Raw genomic sequence first — 16355 nt, forward strand, 5'->3', positions numbered from 1 at the left:
TAGAAAAACACAGTATTGTAATAATAGGTTTTGGTTGTAAGTAAAAATTAAAAAAGAAACCTAGTGAAATATGATTTCGGCTGTAAGCTGACCTCCTTAAAATACAGTACAATAACAATAGGTTTTCGACTGTCAGTCAAACACATCAAAAACAATACAATTACAATAGGTTTTCTGCTGTTAAGCTAAACACCTATAACAAAACTAAAGAACAACAGGTTTTTTACTGTTGGTCGTAGACCTAAATATTACTTCAACAAGTTTGTAATGCATACAGATTTTGGTCCCAGTATTTGTTTGTTTATATTTTATATTCAACGTTTTTCCTACGTGTTTTTACAGGAGGAGGAGGAGACACCATTCCTCCAGTGATCAGTGGTTGTCCACCAGGTGCCTCGGCTGTAGCCCCTCAAGGCCAAACGTCAGCCGTTGTGACTTGGAATGAGCCAACTGCGACAGATAACTCGGGTGGAAATGTACAACGCTCTTCAAACCGCTCCCCTGGAGAAAGTTTTTCAGTAGGAATGACCATGATTACGTACACATTCACTGACCAGTCTGGAAACCAGGCTACTTGCACGTTTCCTGTCACTGTTTCAACAGGTAAGATCAATAAAAATATTATATATTGGGTGCGTTTGATTCCCCTGGTCGACCCCGATCTGCCCCCAATACGTTTGAACAGCTTTGATGTCATTCTAGGGGCTCATCCGGGTCAGCTGCAAGCACCCTGCTTGTGGAGCGGGTTTTTTGGAACGGGTCACCAACTGAACTGTCGGAACAGCTAAAAATAAACTTAACATGAAGCTTCTCTATGAAAATGAGTTTTTAAACTGTTCTTGAATATGTTGAGTGATTTGGAGAGTTTCACAGTGTTCAGGAGGGAGTTCCAAAGCTTCGGTGCTGCGCTCTGAAAACTTCTCTCTCCCCCCATAGATGTTTAGTTGTTTTTTTCCTGGAGTAGTTTGTGTTTTATAGACCGATATCCAGGTCATTCGAATTGACCCGGACTCCGGGTCATTTGAGTTGACCCAGATTCCGCGTCGATTGAATTGACCCGGAATCCGAGTCATTTGAAATGACCCGGATTCCGGGTCATTTGAATTGAAACTTCTCTCTCCCCCATAGATGCTTAGTTGTTTTTCCCTGGAGTAGTTTGTGTTTTGTAGACCGGAATATGAATTGAATTTGAATTGACCCAGATTCCGGGTCACTTGAATTGACCCGGAATCCGGGTCATTTTGAATTGACCCGGAATCCGGGTCATTTTGAATTGACCCGGAATCCGGGTCATATGAATTGACCCGGAATCCGGGTCATTTGAAATGACCCGGAGTCCGGGTCATTTTGAATTGACCCGGAATCCGGGTCATTTGAATTGACCCGGAATCGGGGTCATTTTAAATGACCCGGATTCCTGGTCAGTTGAATTGAGTGATTTGGAGAGTTTCACAGTGTCCAGGAGGGAGTTCCAAAGCTTTGGTGCTGCGCTCTGAAAACTTCGCTCTCCCCCCATACATGTAGGTGCTTAGTTGTTTTTCCTGGAGTAGTTTGTGTTTAGTAGACGGGAATCTGAACTGAATTTTAATTTTACCGGGTCACTCAAAATGTTTTGACCAGGGTTCCAGGTCATTTGAAATGACCCGGATTCCTGGTCAGTTGAATTGAGTGATTTGGAGAGTTTCACATTGTTGAGGAGGGAGTTCCAAAGCTTTGGTGCTGTGCTCTGAAAACTTCTATCTCCCCCATAGATGTTTAGTTGTTTTTTCCTGGAGTAGTTTGTGTTTTGTAGACCGGAATCCGGGTCACCTCTTGACCCAGTTTGCATCCTCCATTATCTCAAAATGACCAAACCACTTTAGGCAATACCTCCTCTATATGGTGCTGATCCCCTTCACTCCGACATTCATCCTAAGCTCCTCACTTGTCAGCCTGTCAGTGTCAGCCAGAGACACACACACACCACACAGTATCTTTGTCCTCACAAAACACCATCATATTCTTACGATTGCTATTATATATTTTTTTTCAGGTTCTGGTGGAAATCAGCCCCCAGTGATCACAGGTTGCCCTCCAGGAGTCACAGGTGTATTGACTCCGGGTATGAATACAGGTACAGCTACATGGACCCCGCCTCAAGCTACGGATGATGATGGGATGCCAGTTAGTGAAGGCTCTACTGCTTTCCCAGGCCAATCCTTCCAGTTGGGCCAAACAGAAGTCAGATACTTCTTTAGTGACTCCACCGGAAATGTAGCGACGTGCATTTTCTTTGTCACGATTACAGGTGAGACAAAGATTATTAAAACAGCCAGGTGTTAATTTACAGATTGTTCTATATATGTTTTTGTTTTTGTTTATCATAACACCTTCGATCAGATAAACCTTTTTTTCCCTTAAATTTGTTTGTAAAATGATAAGCTTATAAAAGTCTGTATATTATGATTGATACAGATGGATCTGGAGGAGACACCATTCCTCCAGTGATCAGTGGTTGTCCATCAGGTGCTTCAGCCGTGGCCCCTCAAGGCCAAACGTTAGCCACTGTGACTTGGAATGAGCCAACTGCGACAGATAACTCGGGTGGAAATGTTCAACGTTCTTCAAACCGTTCCCCAGGACAGACTTTTGGCCTTGGATCAACACAGGTTACCTACACTTTCACTGACCCATCTGGAAATCAAGCATTCTGCCGATTTACTGTAACTGTGACTTCTGGTAAGTCTGGCTGTCTTTGTTATGAATGGAAAGGGGTATAAACGATGACTTCAGAATATCAGTAATGCTTACAGTTATAGGTCCCAATTTATACTTCATATTTTATATTCAACGTTTCTCCTACATGTTCTTACAGCAGGAGTGAACTTCAAACTTTTTACACTTTCTATTTACGGTTGATTGATTGTTTCAGGTGGATCTGGAGGAGACACCATTCCTCCAGTGATCAGTGGTTGTCCATCAGGTGCTTCAGCCGTGGCCCCTCAAGGCCAAACGTTAGCCACTGTGACTTGGAATGAGCCAACTGCGACAGATAACTCGGGTGGAAATGTTCAACGTTCTTCAAACCGTTCCCCAGGACAGACTTTTGGCCTTGGATCAACACAGGTTACCTACACTTTCACTGACCCATCTGGAAATCAAGCATTCTGCCGGTTTACTGTCACTGTTACTTCTGGTAAGTCTGGCTGTCTTTGTTATGAATGGAAAGGGGTATAAACGATGACTTCAGAATATCAGTAATGCTTACAGTTATAGGTCCCAATTTATACTTCATATTTTATATTCAACGTTTCTCCTACATGTTCTTACAGCAGGAGTGAACTTCAAACTTTTTACACTTTCTATTTACGGTTGATTGATTGTTTCAGGTGGATCTGGAGGAGACACCATTCCTCCAGTGATCAGTGGTTGTCCATCAGGTGCGACAGGTGTAGCCTCTCAAGGTTCAAACTTAGCCACTGTGACCTGGGTTGAGCCAACTGCGACAGATAACTCGGGTGGAAATGTTCAACGTTCTTCAGACCGTTCTCCAGGACAGTCTTTTGGCCTTGGATCAACACTGGTTACCTACACTTTCACTGACCCATCTGGAAATCAAGCATCCTGCCGGTTTACTGTAACTGTTACATCAGGTAGGTCAAGCTGTCTATAGTTTTGTATGGAAAGTAGTATAACAATTTACTTCAGAATATCAGTAATGCTTATAAGGTCCCAGGAGGGGCTTAAGGATTAAGAAATGACTGGGAATGTGTAAAGTACTGAGCCACTTCTTACCACGAAAATAGACTCTCCTATTCAAACTCCTACCTGCCTCCTGCCGGGCTTCCTGTGCTGATCCCTGTTTCTAACTGTGGGCAGAGGTGTGAAGGTTGGTTTCTGGTGCCTTAAAACCAGGATGCTTCGGGCAGATGGGGCTTGTAAGCCATGGAAGGCAGCCCATCTAGGAGAATGGAGAACTCTAATTTTAAACCCGAGTGTGGTGTCTACACTGCATGAGGATGAGCTATATCAGACAGCCAACGGCCAGGGACGGAGGAGGTCGATGTTTCACCCAACGGCCATGTGTACAGGAGCAAATCTTCCAGATCAGGAGTGGAAACGGTGCCTTAAAAACACAGTTCTGCAGCTCCTGCAACTAAGTTTGCCATACCAAACGTGCTTCAAATTCCTTTGGATCTCTCATTAGCAAGGCCAAGGGGGGGCTGGTTCTGATGCCTGGGCCACCCAGGCTATCCTTACTTCATGCCCAGGCTTGCGCCAAGGAGAGGTCGGTCCGTCATTAGTATTGACGGACAGATGCTTACTATGGGTCCAAATTTATATTTGATATTTTGTATTCAATGTTTTTCCTACATTTTTGTTTTACAGGAGGAGACACCACTCCTCCAGTGATCAGTGGTTGTCCATCAGGTGCTTCAGCCGTAGCCCCTCAAGGCCAAACGTTAGCCACTGTGACTTGGAATGAGCCAACTGCGACAGATAACTCGGGTGCAAATGTTCAACGTTCTTCAAACCGTTCCCCAGGACAGACTTTTGGCCTTGGATCAACACAGGTTACATACACTTTCACTGACCCATCTGGAAATCAAGCATTCTGCCAGTTTACTGTCACTGTTACTTCTGGTAAGTCTGGCTGTCTTTGTTATGAATGGAGAGGGGTATAAATAATGACTTCAAAATATCAGTAATGCTTACAGTTATAGGTTCCAATTTATACTTCATATTTTATATTCAACGTTTCTCCTACATGTTCTTACAGCAGGAGGATGAACTTCAAAACTTTTTACACTTTCTATTTACGGTTGATTGATTGTTTCAGGTGGATCTGGAGGAGACACCATTCCTCCAGTGATCAGTGGTTGTCCATCAGGTGCGACAGGTGTAGCCTCTCAAGGTTCAACGTTAGCCACTGTGACTTGGAATGAGCCAACTGCGACAGATAACTCGGGTGGACCTGTACAACGTTCTTCAAACCGTTCTCCAGGACAGACTTTTGGCCTTGGATCAACACAGGTTACGTACACTTTCAGTGACCAATCCGGAAATCAAGCATTCTGCCGGTTTACTGTAACTGTTACATCAGGTATGATGACTTTTTTGAATAGTAAAGCCTGGTTTTATACTTCAATTGTGAAGCAAATTTTTATAGCGCGTTGTTTTTCCATTTTTTTTAAGCAAGTACTTTAACTGGGGTTCCTACTTAATTTAAGCATGGTTGTGAAATGTTGCAAAGTTTGACAATATTTTACAAGGGAACTTGGAGAGTTTCAAATGGTTTGCCCTTTCACACGAGGTACCCTTGCTAAATTTTTCTCAGGTGAAAGGGGCTATGAAAGACAGCTTTGGCAGCATAGCCTGGCCTGATTAAAAATTGCCCGTAATTATAATCCATTACATTACTTTTTGTAAACAGTGACAATAGGAGGCCCTTGTTTCTTCCCTCATAAGATAAGTCACAGGAGCTGAGATATCCGGTTTTTAATTTTGGTGTTGTTTAGATCGAAGGAACTTTAACCCACTAAACACAGTATTGAATGAATGCTTTCATTTGAACTACCTCTTAAATATGAAAATAAATGAATCTGAAAAGTTATAGTGAAACAAACAAAAAATTCCCAAATTGAGAAACCCCGAGGTAAAAGAACCTGTTGGCTTTGAATAATAATGATAACAACGTCTTATAAAGGGGCACAAGTCCTCCAAAGGTACTCAAGAAGATGTAACAAAGAAAGAGAAGAACAAAAGAGGAAGGGACCAAAACATAATTTAGTAACTGAAAGCTTTGAGAGACTTTTTCAATGAGTGAATAGTATTTGAGGTTTTTCATGTGAAGTGGTAGCTGATTCCACATAGATGTGCTGCAACAGAAATGATATGTGGTCCCCCCCCCAGGTGCGATGAGATTTTACTTTTTGAAGCATGTGAAGAAGATGTTTATTTCCGGATGGAAGGTTGCGGGATGGTTAATACTATATTGAGCATTTCCAGGATGTGCGTTGGTGCTCGTCCATTGAGTGCTTTGGAAACAGCATCAGCTTGTACACAATTGTGGATGTTATTGGGAGTCAGTGTAGATTTAGAAAGACGCGTGTTATATGAGATAGTGTTGTCTCGTGAAAGAGATTACACAAGCAGTTGTATTTTGTAGGCTATGTGTAGAGGAGAAAGTTGGACATCTGGAAGACTAATTGAAAGTGAATTTCGCATCAAGACAAGATGTAACAAAAGAGTGTACAAGCTGTTCTGTAGCTGGCCTGATACTTCACGGAGGCAACAATTGCCTCCATGCCCCCATGTCATTGCCTTGATACCCTTGAAATGCTCCAGTAGAAACTTGAAGTTTCTTTATAGGGTGCACCTGCCAAAGAGGAAACGAAATGCCTTGGTGCCCTCACCCTTTCAAAAATGAAGCGTAAAGGCCTACTGTAGAAGTGCGGCAAAATTTTGTTTTTGATCTTCCCTATGTAAAGGGTATGAAACGAGGCAGAACTATCCGTCTGGGAAATCTGGTTCTTGAAAGACATTAAAGAGTCTGAATGTCTTGAAAGACATTTAAGAGTCTGAATGTTTAGTATCATCTGTTTTTCCAGGATCTGGCGGTGACACCACTCCTCCAGTTATCACAAACTGTCCTTCGACAGTGTCGGGTGTAACGGACCCAGGCCTGAATACAGGCATGGCTTCTTGGACAGAGCCTCAAGCTACTGACAATAGTGGTTTGCCGGTCCGAGTTGCCCGATCCCACTTTCCAGAGTCCACCTTCCCGTTAGGCCAGACGCAGGTGCAATACATCTTTACTGATACATCGGATAATCAGGCTATTTGTACTTTCACTGTCACAATCACAGGTAGAACATCAGTTGTTATTGGTTTTCTCATGTAGCTTTTTATTATGTCGTTAAAAATTTTATTGCATGGCTTTTCCTTGGTTCACCTGGTGGCTTGGTTTTATATTTTCTTCTAAACATTCTTGGGGGTTGGTCTTTTTAAGTTGTTGCTTGGAATATCAGGTCTGATACTTTACGGAGGCAACAGGGGCGATTGCCTCCATGCCCCCTGGTCATTGACGTAGGTGCAACACATCGTTACTGATTCATCAGATAACTAGGCCATTTGTTCTTTCACTGTCACGATCACAGGTAGAACATCAGTTGTAATTTGTTTTCTCATGTAGCTTTTTAAAAATTTTATTGCATGGCTTTTCCTTGGTTCACCTGGTGGCTTGGTTTTATATTTTCTTCTAAACATTCTTGGGGGTAGGTCTTTTTAAGTTGTTGCTTGGAGTATCAGGTCTGATACTTTACGGAGGAAACAGGGGCGATTGCCTCCATGCCCCCTGGTCATTTCCTTAGTGCTCTTGGGTGTAATGGACCCAGCCCTGAATACGGACAAGGCCTCTTGGACAGAGCCTCAAGCTACTGAAAATAGTGGTTTGCCGGTCCGAGTTGCCCAATCCCACTTTCCAGAGGTCACCTTCCCGTTAGGCGAGACGCAGGTGCTATACATCAGATAATCAGGCCATTTTTTCACCGGCACGACCACGGTAGAGCATCAATTGTTACTTGCTATCTCCTGCATGTTTTTTATTATTTAATTTCAAAGTGTATTGAATGTCTTTTCCTCGGTTCACCTGGTGGTTTTGTGGTGGCTTGCTTTTAAATTTTCTTCTAAACATTCTTTGACGTACTTCCTGAACAAAAATCTGTGCAAGCTGATATTAGCCCATCCCAGAAATCTCCCTGATTGCAAGATGCAAATGCTGTCAATTCTTTAAAGGAACACATTGCCTTGGATTGGTCAAGTTGGTCTTTGAAAAGCGTTTGTAACCATTTGTTATAAAATGCATATGATTAGAAAGATATTTTACAAGTAGAATATAATGATCCACACAATTATCACTCGAAATTGCGTGGTTTTCCTTTAACCTCGTCGACAAACACGGTCGGTCATTTATGGTAGTCAAATTTTTGACTCCGGTAAATGGCTGACTGTGTTACATGTAGTTCGCAATGTAAAAGGAAAACCACAAAATTTTGAGGCAAATGTTTGTGGTTCATTATATTGTACTTTTAAAACATCTTTCTAACCAAATGCATTTTATAACAAACGCAGGGGTTGCCCTTAACTTTTTTTTCAGCTGGCCAGCCGGACCAGTTGGCTTGATTTTTCACTGGTCCGCCAGGTTTTTGACTGGTCCGTCAATTTTTGTTTGAACTAATAGTATCAAATGCTTTTCAAAGACCAACTTGACCGATTCATGATTTTTCACTGGTCCGCCAGGTTTTTGACTGGTCCGTCAATTTTTGTTTGAACTAATAGTATCAAACGCTTTTCAAAGACCAACTCGACCGATTCAAGGCAACGTGTTCCTTTAAAGGCAACTCATTTCAAAACAACTCTCAAGAGACAGTGAGGCCATCATCCGAATTGGCGTCTACAGCTACGGCTATTGCTGTTGCTGTAAGGACGTCCTATACCTCAAGGCATGATGACGCGGAAATCTAGCTGAAGCCCTAGCTGTGTAGCCACCCATTCGGACACGGCCTGAATGTCGACGAGCTTGATTATTATGAATTTTTTATTGTACCCATACTGACCAATTTAATGTGGCGTCACAATAGAATAATCTTGGATGCGCCATACTGGTGGGAAAAGTCATTGTGTTATTCAGTGAAGTGCGCATTTCTAGACGACGCGGCGTTTACACTGCAAACCAAAATGGTGAGCGTGTGACAGTTGCCGCGTGCAACTGGGGTCAATACACCGATTTGTGTTAGCGCTGTATAATCAGTACTTTCCCACTACAGTGCTACACATTGGTTTATATGGGTAAAATCAAATTTAATGTTCTTTATCCTTGATGCAAGTTTAACATCTATAAGAGCTTGATTATTTAATAGATGTTAGCTTGATTATTGTTTCTTATTTTTTTATACCGAGTCAATTGTTTGGTGATTTAACATTGCTCTCATCTAGTTTTTGTCATCTTTGTAATGTGTGCCTTGAGCACCTCTTGGCAGAACTTTTCCAATTTTAAATCTACATGATTATTTTTGTTACCTATTTGTCTCTGTTTGTCAAGTGCCTTCAGACCTCTTCACAAGGTGGTATATTGTCAGTGGAAAATTGAAAAATATAGCGTTTCTTAGTCCCATATCCAACTAGGCCGTAGAAGTGCTATATTTTCTTTGTTTCACAATATCAAAATTCAAACATGTATGTGAATAGAAACACACATTTATCCTGTCACCTTTTTTGTCCAACCATTTCTGATATTGAACAATGATTAAACATTGATTTTGTTAATTTACAATGTATAACCAAAGGAGAAAGATGTATTACAAACTTTTTACACTTTCTATTTACGATTGATTGATTGTTTCAGGTGGATCTGGAGGAGACACCATTCCTCCAGTGATCAGTGGTTGTCCATCAGGTGCGACAGGTGTAGCCTCTCAAGGTTCAACGTCAGCCGTTGTGACTTGGAATGAGCCAACTGCGACAGATAACTCGGGTGGAAATGTACAACGTTCTTCAAACCGCTCTCCAGGACAGACTTTTAGCCTTGGATCAACACAGGTTACATACACTTTCACTGACCAATCTGGAAATCAAGCAACCTGCCGGTTTACTGTCACTGTTACTTCTGGTAAGTCTGGCTGTCTTTGTTATGAATGGAGAGGGGTATAAATAATGACTTCAAAATATCAGTAATGCTTACAGTTATAGGTCCCATTTTATACTTCATATTTTATATTCAACGTTTCTCCTACATGTTCTTACAGCAGGAGGATGAACTTCAAAACTTTTTACACTTTCTATTTACGGTTGATTGATTGTTTCAGGTGGATCTGGAGGAGACACCATTCCTCCAGTGATCAGTGGTTGTCCATCAGGTGCGACAGGTGTAGCCTCTCAAGGTTCAACGTCAGCCACTGTGACTTGGAATGAGCCAACTGCGACAGATAACTCGGGTGGAAATGTACAACGTTCTTCAAACCGCTCTCCAGGACAGACTTTTAGCCTTGGATCAACACAGGTTACATACACTTTCACTGACCAATCTGGAAATCAAGCAACCTGCCGGTTTACTGTCACTGTTACAGGTAGGTCATGTAAACTTGACGTCCAGTTTAACGTAGCTGTACATTTTACATCATGTAGCTTAAGATAGCACATTACGAAGCATATAGCGCAATTACACAGGGTGTGATATGGGCCCTGTAATAATATAGGTTAACATAACACTTCTTGTTGTTATGGGTCGACTAATAAAAATCAGGAATTTAAGTTTGCTTGGGAAAAAAAATACTTGTATAATTATTACTTTTTGTCATATCTTTCAAAATTACATTATTTCTTTTAAAATTGATAACCTTAAGGTTCCTAATATTAATACAAATTAGTTGAAACCTGTTCAAGGATTTATTTGTACTATAAAAATGTTACAATAAACATGATTTTACTTATAAAGCATTTTTTTAATTTTTTTTATTTATTTTAATGCACAGTAGAGTATCCATTTTAGGTTGTTCACAATATAAATGTTCATCGTTATTTTAGCTCTCAAGGAAGACTCTGCAAGGTACAACAAATCAGGCTATTTGCAATTTTTTGCATTTATACCATTAAAGACACTGGACACTTGGTAATTGTCAAAGACTTGTCTTCACAGTTGGTGTATCTCAACATATGCATAAAATAACACACCTGTGAAAATTTGAACTCAATCGGTCGTCGAAGTTGCAAGATATTAATGAAAGAAAAAAAAACACCCTTGTCGCACCATGGTCACACGAAGTTGTGGGCTTTCAGATGCTTGATTTCGAGACCTCAAATTCTAAATCTGAAGTCTCAAAATCAAATTCGTGGAAAATTACTTCTTACTCGAAAACTACGTCACTTCAGAGGGAGCCGTTTTTCACAATGTTTCAAGAAAGGTTTTATGATAACAATTATTTTGAGTAATTACCAATAGTGTCCACTGCCTTTAAGTCCTTTTGGTTGGAAAGTTGTTTACATCAGCTAATTCTATTTTCTCATTATTATTATAAGACAAAGTCAAATTTTTTGCAACTTTTTTTTTCTTTTTTTCCAGCTGCAGTACAAGGACCCTCTATCTCATGCCCAGCATCTGTAACAGGTTTCACTCGATCAAATAACCAGCGTGTAGAGCTATCATGGACTGCTCCAACTGTTAGCGGCGGTAGCGGCCAGACGTCTGTGACAGCAAACCCTAATTCTTACCCCGCCTACACTGGGATGTTCTCGGTCGGTTCAACGTCGATTGTGTACACAGTTACTGATGCATTAGGGAACCAGAATACCTGCACAGTGAGCCTCAATGTCATTTGTAAGTTTCTAAAACCTTGAATATATTTTCATTTCATTTTCTTTTTAGAGGCATTTATTTCATGTCAAGATCCATCAATACAAAGTGGGACAACATTGCTCAGTTAAAAAATGAATAGATAATACATGAATGTGACATTAGCATGTAGGAAAAAGATGGCAAATGCTTTTTGTTCCCCTTCCCTATAATGACAAAGACAAATGAAACCATTCCATGTGAATTAGATTAGATTTCAATACTTGCTTTTTGAGGCGTGTCGTGGCCAAGCGGTCTAGTTCATCGGACCAAAGCTCTGGTGTTGTCGGCAGCAGGGTGTGGGTTCGAATCCGGTCATGACACTTGTGCCCCTGAACAAGGCACTTAACCATAATTGCGTAGTAACAAGTTGGGAAGAAGTCCATTCTGCTCTCACAACCAGGCTCCTAGTGGTTGATACCCTTGCCTGCATCCGTATGGACTGTGAAGGGGGTAACCCTGTTTCAGCCCCAGAAGTAGGTGGCAACGAGACCCTAGTGGTAGTTGCTTGGGATGCTAGCCCAAATTAGTTAAGTGTAGCCCTCACTTCGTAGTGGCCATTTCCAGAGAAATATAATAACATCAATAAAAATGATAATTCTAAATAACTCTGATATTCTTCTCTTTATAGTGGACAATCAGCCACCCACTTACACCGGTTGCCCCGATGGTAGAACCGCTGTACTGCCAACAGGGAGTTCAACCGTGGTTGTGACGTGGACTGAGCCAATAGCTCAAGACAACAACGGAGTAGAAAGGACAATCCAGACCCATCAGCCTGGAAGCAGCTTCACTGCTGGGCTCTCTACGGTTATGTACACCTTTACTGATGTGGCCGGCAATCAAGCTGTCTGTGAATTCACAGTAACTGTGACAAGTAAGTCGATTAAAGGCACCGAACACGATTGGTAATTGTCAAAGACCAGTATTCTCACTTGTTGTATCCCAACATATGCATAAAATAACAAACCTGTGAAAATTTGGACTCAATTGGTTAAAGTTGCAAGGAAAATGACGAAAGAAAAAACACCCTTGTTGTACAAAATAGTGTGCTTTTAGATAGGAATTAAAGGCTTCTGGCCAGAAGTTTTTTTATAATTTTAGTGAGAAATTACCTCTTTCTCAAAAACTACATTACTTCAGAGGGAGTCGTTTCTCATAATGTTTTATACTATCAGCAGCTCTCTGTTGCTCGTTACCAAGTAAGGTTTTATGCTAATATATATGTTTTTAGTAATTACCAAACGTGTACAGTGCCTTTAAGCAGTCTCATTATTTTAGGGGGAACAATTTTTTTTTTTCAAAGGGTCTTGATACAAGTTATCAAAAATCATAGTCTACTTTGCACGTTAATACACACAACTATTGTTTTGATACCTTTTGTAGATCAAGGTTTTGGGCAATGACATGAATCCCTACTCACTGTGAATGAAGATTATATAATAATGTTATCTAATTTACCTAGAAGCAGAAGTTTCAGCTTCATAAGTCGTCAAGTTTTTTTGGGGAAAAATAGTGAAAATCACAGAGTAGTGTTTTCAGGAGAGTCGCGTCAATCTGTTATACATGCTAAAATAAATTATTTTTATGAAACTCTTTTACTCATTTCTGAAAGGGTTATAAAGAAGATGGGCATGCCTTAATACTGGACCGGCACAAACAAATTCAAAAAGTTACTTTTCTTTTTTTCTACAAAATAACAAATATTGAGAAGAATTTTGGTTTTGTGACCGGTCATTATAAATTTGTTATGACTATAGGCAGAAGGGTTGATATACTTTTTTTTGTGCTGAACTTCTTACAGCTTCTGTAACGCCAACACCTTGTTCCAGTAATCCCTGTGCTCCACCTCTCAGCTGTTTCTTCACGCCTGAGCGATACATCTGCATTGGTGAGTTTCTCTTAATGTATTTTGATATATTTCTTTTCTTTTTTTCTTTGTTTTTATTCATCAAAGCAGTGACAAATTATATAAGCATTAGTTAAACACTTAACATAATAAACAGTCCTAATAATTGTGAGATTTAATAAAAAGAGCAGAAATGTAACAAACCCAGAAAAAGGGGGTGTGGAAATGCAGTTTAGTAATTTTAAATTATATTTTGGCCAGTAAATGAGATTAATTGTTTGTATTTATCTTGGAATGTGGTCCTGCCGCCGATTTCACTAAGATCTTCCTAACTTAGGATTAATCTTAGGACTTAGGACGAGTCCCAGCCTTGCACTGTAATATGCAAACCCTAAGACTACTCACAAGTTAGGATGGGTTACTCATTCAAACTCAAGATATGATTAATCCTAGCGTTTCGTGAAATCAGCTGCTGGACTTCTCAGTGATTTGTCTCGTTGGAATCTCAGTGCAAAAGCATTGTATCTTGATTTCGTAAAAAACAAACATGGTATCTCACACGAAAAAGGCTCTGTGCAAAATCTGGGCGCACATTTTTCGTGTAGGGGAGGGTTTGTACATCGCAACTGTTTTAGGCGAGATACAACACTTTGTCAATTTCAAACTCGCATGACGGAACATGATCTTAAAATGAATTGAACCATAATTCATTGACAAACTGACCTTGTTTAAATTTGTGAATATTTAGCTGGACGAAGAAAGAGAGACACTGGCATAGATGATGTTGAAGGTAAACAAGTCATTTTATATTTTTGGTATTCAGAAATTAACAATTTTTAGACTTATCATTTTGACTTTTATGTTTAAAGTATCTGACACGTAGTTTATTCTTAGTGTTTTAGCCTTTGAGAAAGACACTGCTAGCATGGCTAGGGTCGAACATCAGGCCATTAACTATTGTTTTTGTCTCTCTATGATTAACTCGCAAGTATTAGTTTTTTACATTATTGTGCTTAATTTGTCGTGATTGTTTTTCTGATTTTTTCTAATGATTTTTCTTCATTTCTGTGTGTTCAAGCTGTTTGTTCGCACTTTCTTGTTGTCTGTCCATAATGCATCGCCTGGTTTCTTGAAGATGACTCCATAATTATTTCAACTTCTGTCTTGTATGGCAATCTTAGAAATCACTTCCTTTCTTTTTTACGTATTGTCAAAATAATTCATGAAGTATGGAACGAAATGGGTTTTGAATTTATTTGAATTGAATTATCTTTATCTTTTTTTACTTTTCCTTGTACATGTTTGTACTTTGTTTTGCAGGGTATTGAATTTCGAAATGTTGATTTGCTTGAGATTTTTTATTATAAAATGACATCTTTTTAACTATTGTCTGTTTAAATCTGTATTTTTATTCAGCCTATAGGCTGAACAAGTTTACAAAGTTGAACTATAAATACAAATAAAAATGTATAAACTCTGTTAATGTAGAAAACTGACACTAATAACAGTTTTTATACGATTTTACGTCTCCTTGCCAAACTTAAAAAACTGTTGTTTGCATTGTATATTTATATTTTTCCAAAATTATTTTTGTCCCTCACAATATTTGTGTGCTCTTTTTTCAGTTTGCAAATGATGTGTATTTTTATATATTTAAAATTATTTTTGAATAGAAAACTTTCAATATGTGTTCAGTTAAAGACGCATCTTTTTAAGACGCATCTTTTCAAACAAGTATTTGAGTAAATGATTTGTTTTTTACCCTTGGAGGTTTTCTTGGATACATGGCATTTGTATTGTGTTTCTCTACCACATGTTCTGGATTTCTTCTTAGTTTCGGCTTATGCTCTGTTTTTAGTATAGGGCTATATAAATACTTTCTGTTATTTGAGTAAATGGTTTGTTTTTAACCCTACGATGTTTTCTAAGATATTGCATTTGTATTTCTCAACCACATCTTCAGGATTTCTTCTTAGATTAGGCTTACACTCTGTTATAAATGCTTCGTGTTATTATTAATATTACGTTTCAATTTTGGTTATTGTACACGTGTATGTTATTGTTTGTATTTTTAGCCCCATGAGCATTTTGATGGATTTGTGTGCTTTATAAGTTCAAATTATTATTGTTTGGTTATCCATAAGAAGTCTTAACATATCAGGATTTCTCACCCCACCTTTCTCCTCATTTCCGAAGCAGATGTTGAATACTGCCCTTGTGAGAACGGCGGTGTATGTGTAAAGAGTTCCTCAGACGTCAATAGTTTCTACTGTGTCTGCCCACATGGACTCAATGGTATTCTCTGCACTGACGGTAAGGTTTTATTTTAAATCTAGTAATCACACCATGGAACCTTTTAAAGCTTGGTCCCAGAAGCTCAAAATTGTGCGAGATTTGGACTTGCACAGTCTTGCAATCTTGCAAACCAAGAATAGATGGATTGCACTGAGCATCATTGACTGCCATATTTGATGAGATGTGCACGCGGGCAAGGCTATCATTGGCTGAGAGTTGTGCCCAGCAGGTACACGCATGCCTTTTTTCAGGGTTTATCATCAAATATGGTGGTCAATGACACTTTGTGCAATCCGTCTATTGTTGAGAGAAGGGGTTCGCTCCAGTACAGCCCTACATACATTGTAGTATTGTAGTAATTGAATAAATGAAGGAAAAAAAATTACAAGTAAGCTCCACAAGAGATTTTAGCACAGTTAAGAAAGATAAACAAAACACAAATAATGTCCCATTATTTTATAAACAAACATTTGTTTCTGAAATGGAAACTTTGATCAGCTATAATTTTCCCGCTTCTTTCTGGATCCTTCCCTTGATCCCTTTCCCCTCTCTTTCGCTATAAATGGATATGTATTTGTTTGTACTTGTTTTATGCCTCTGAAGATGGTCCGGTTTGGATGGAAAGCTAAAGCCATCTACCCTACTCATTATTTTATAAACAATTCACACTTGATATTTGTTTCTGTATTAGTTATCGCTGATGTCAGCGTCTGTGATCCCAACCCATGTGGTAACAATGGTACCTGTAACCCTCACCTCAACAATGAGATTGGCTTTGAATGTATCTGCAAGCCTGGATGGAAGGGAATGCACTGTTTAGGTAAGAGTTCTCCTCCAATTAGG

General features: G+C 39.6%; 1 protein-coding gene across 1 annotated transcript in view; it reads left to right on the plus strand.

Moving 5' to 3' along the window:
* LOC139935228 (uncharacterized) overlaps positions 1-16355 on the plus strand; it is a 105080-nt gene that overhangs the window by 85106 nt on the left and 3619 nt on the right. Inside the window, exons 60-75 of the mRNA XM_071929728.1 lie at positions 343-603; positions 2033-2287; positions 2455-2718; positions 2912-3175; positions 3369-3632; positions 4369-4623; positions 4820-5083; positions 6591-6848; positions 9386-9649; positions 9846-10106; positions 11099-11353; positions 12000-12245; positions 13173-13259; positions 13966-14007; positions 15417-15530; positions 16204-16332. Coding sequence (XP_071785829.1) covers positions 343-603; positions 2033-2287; positions 2455-2718; positions 2912-3175; positions 3369-3632; positions 4369-4623; positions 4820-5083; positions 6591-6848; positions 9386-9649; positions 9846-10106; positions 11099-11353; positions 12000-12245; positions 13173-13259; positions 13966-14007; positions 15417-15530; positions 16204-16332 — 3483 coding nt within the window. The remainder of the gene's footprint in view (positions 1-342; positions 604-2032; positions 2288-2454; positions 2719-2911; positions 3176-3368; positions 3633-4368; positions 4624-4819; positions 5084-6590; positions 6849-9385; positions 9650-9845; positions 10107-11098; positions 11354-11999; positions 12246-13172; positions 13260-13965; positions 14008-15416; positions 15531-16203; positions 16333-16355) is intronic.

This window comes from Asterias amurensis, chromosome 3 (genome assembly GCF_032118995.1).
Source record: "Asterias amurensis chromosome 3, ASM3211899v1".
Classification (NCBI taxonomy): Eukaryota; Metazoa; Echinodermata; class Asteroidea; order Forcipulatida; family Asteriidae; genus Asterias; species Asterias amurensis.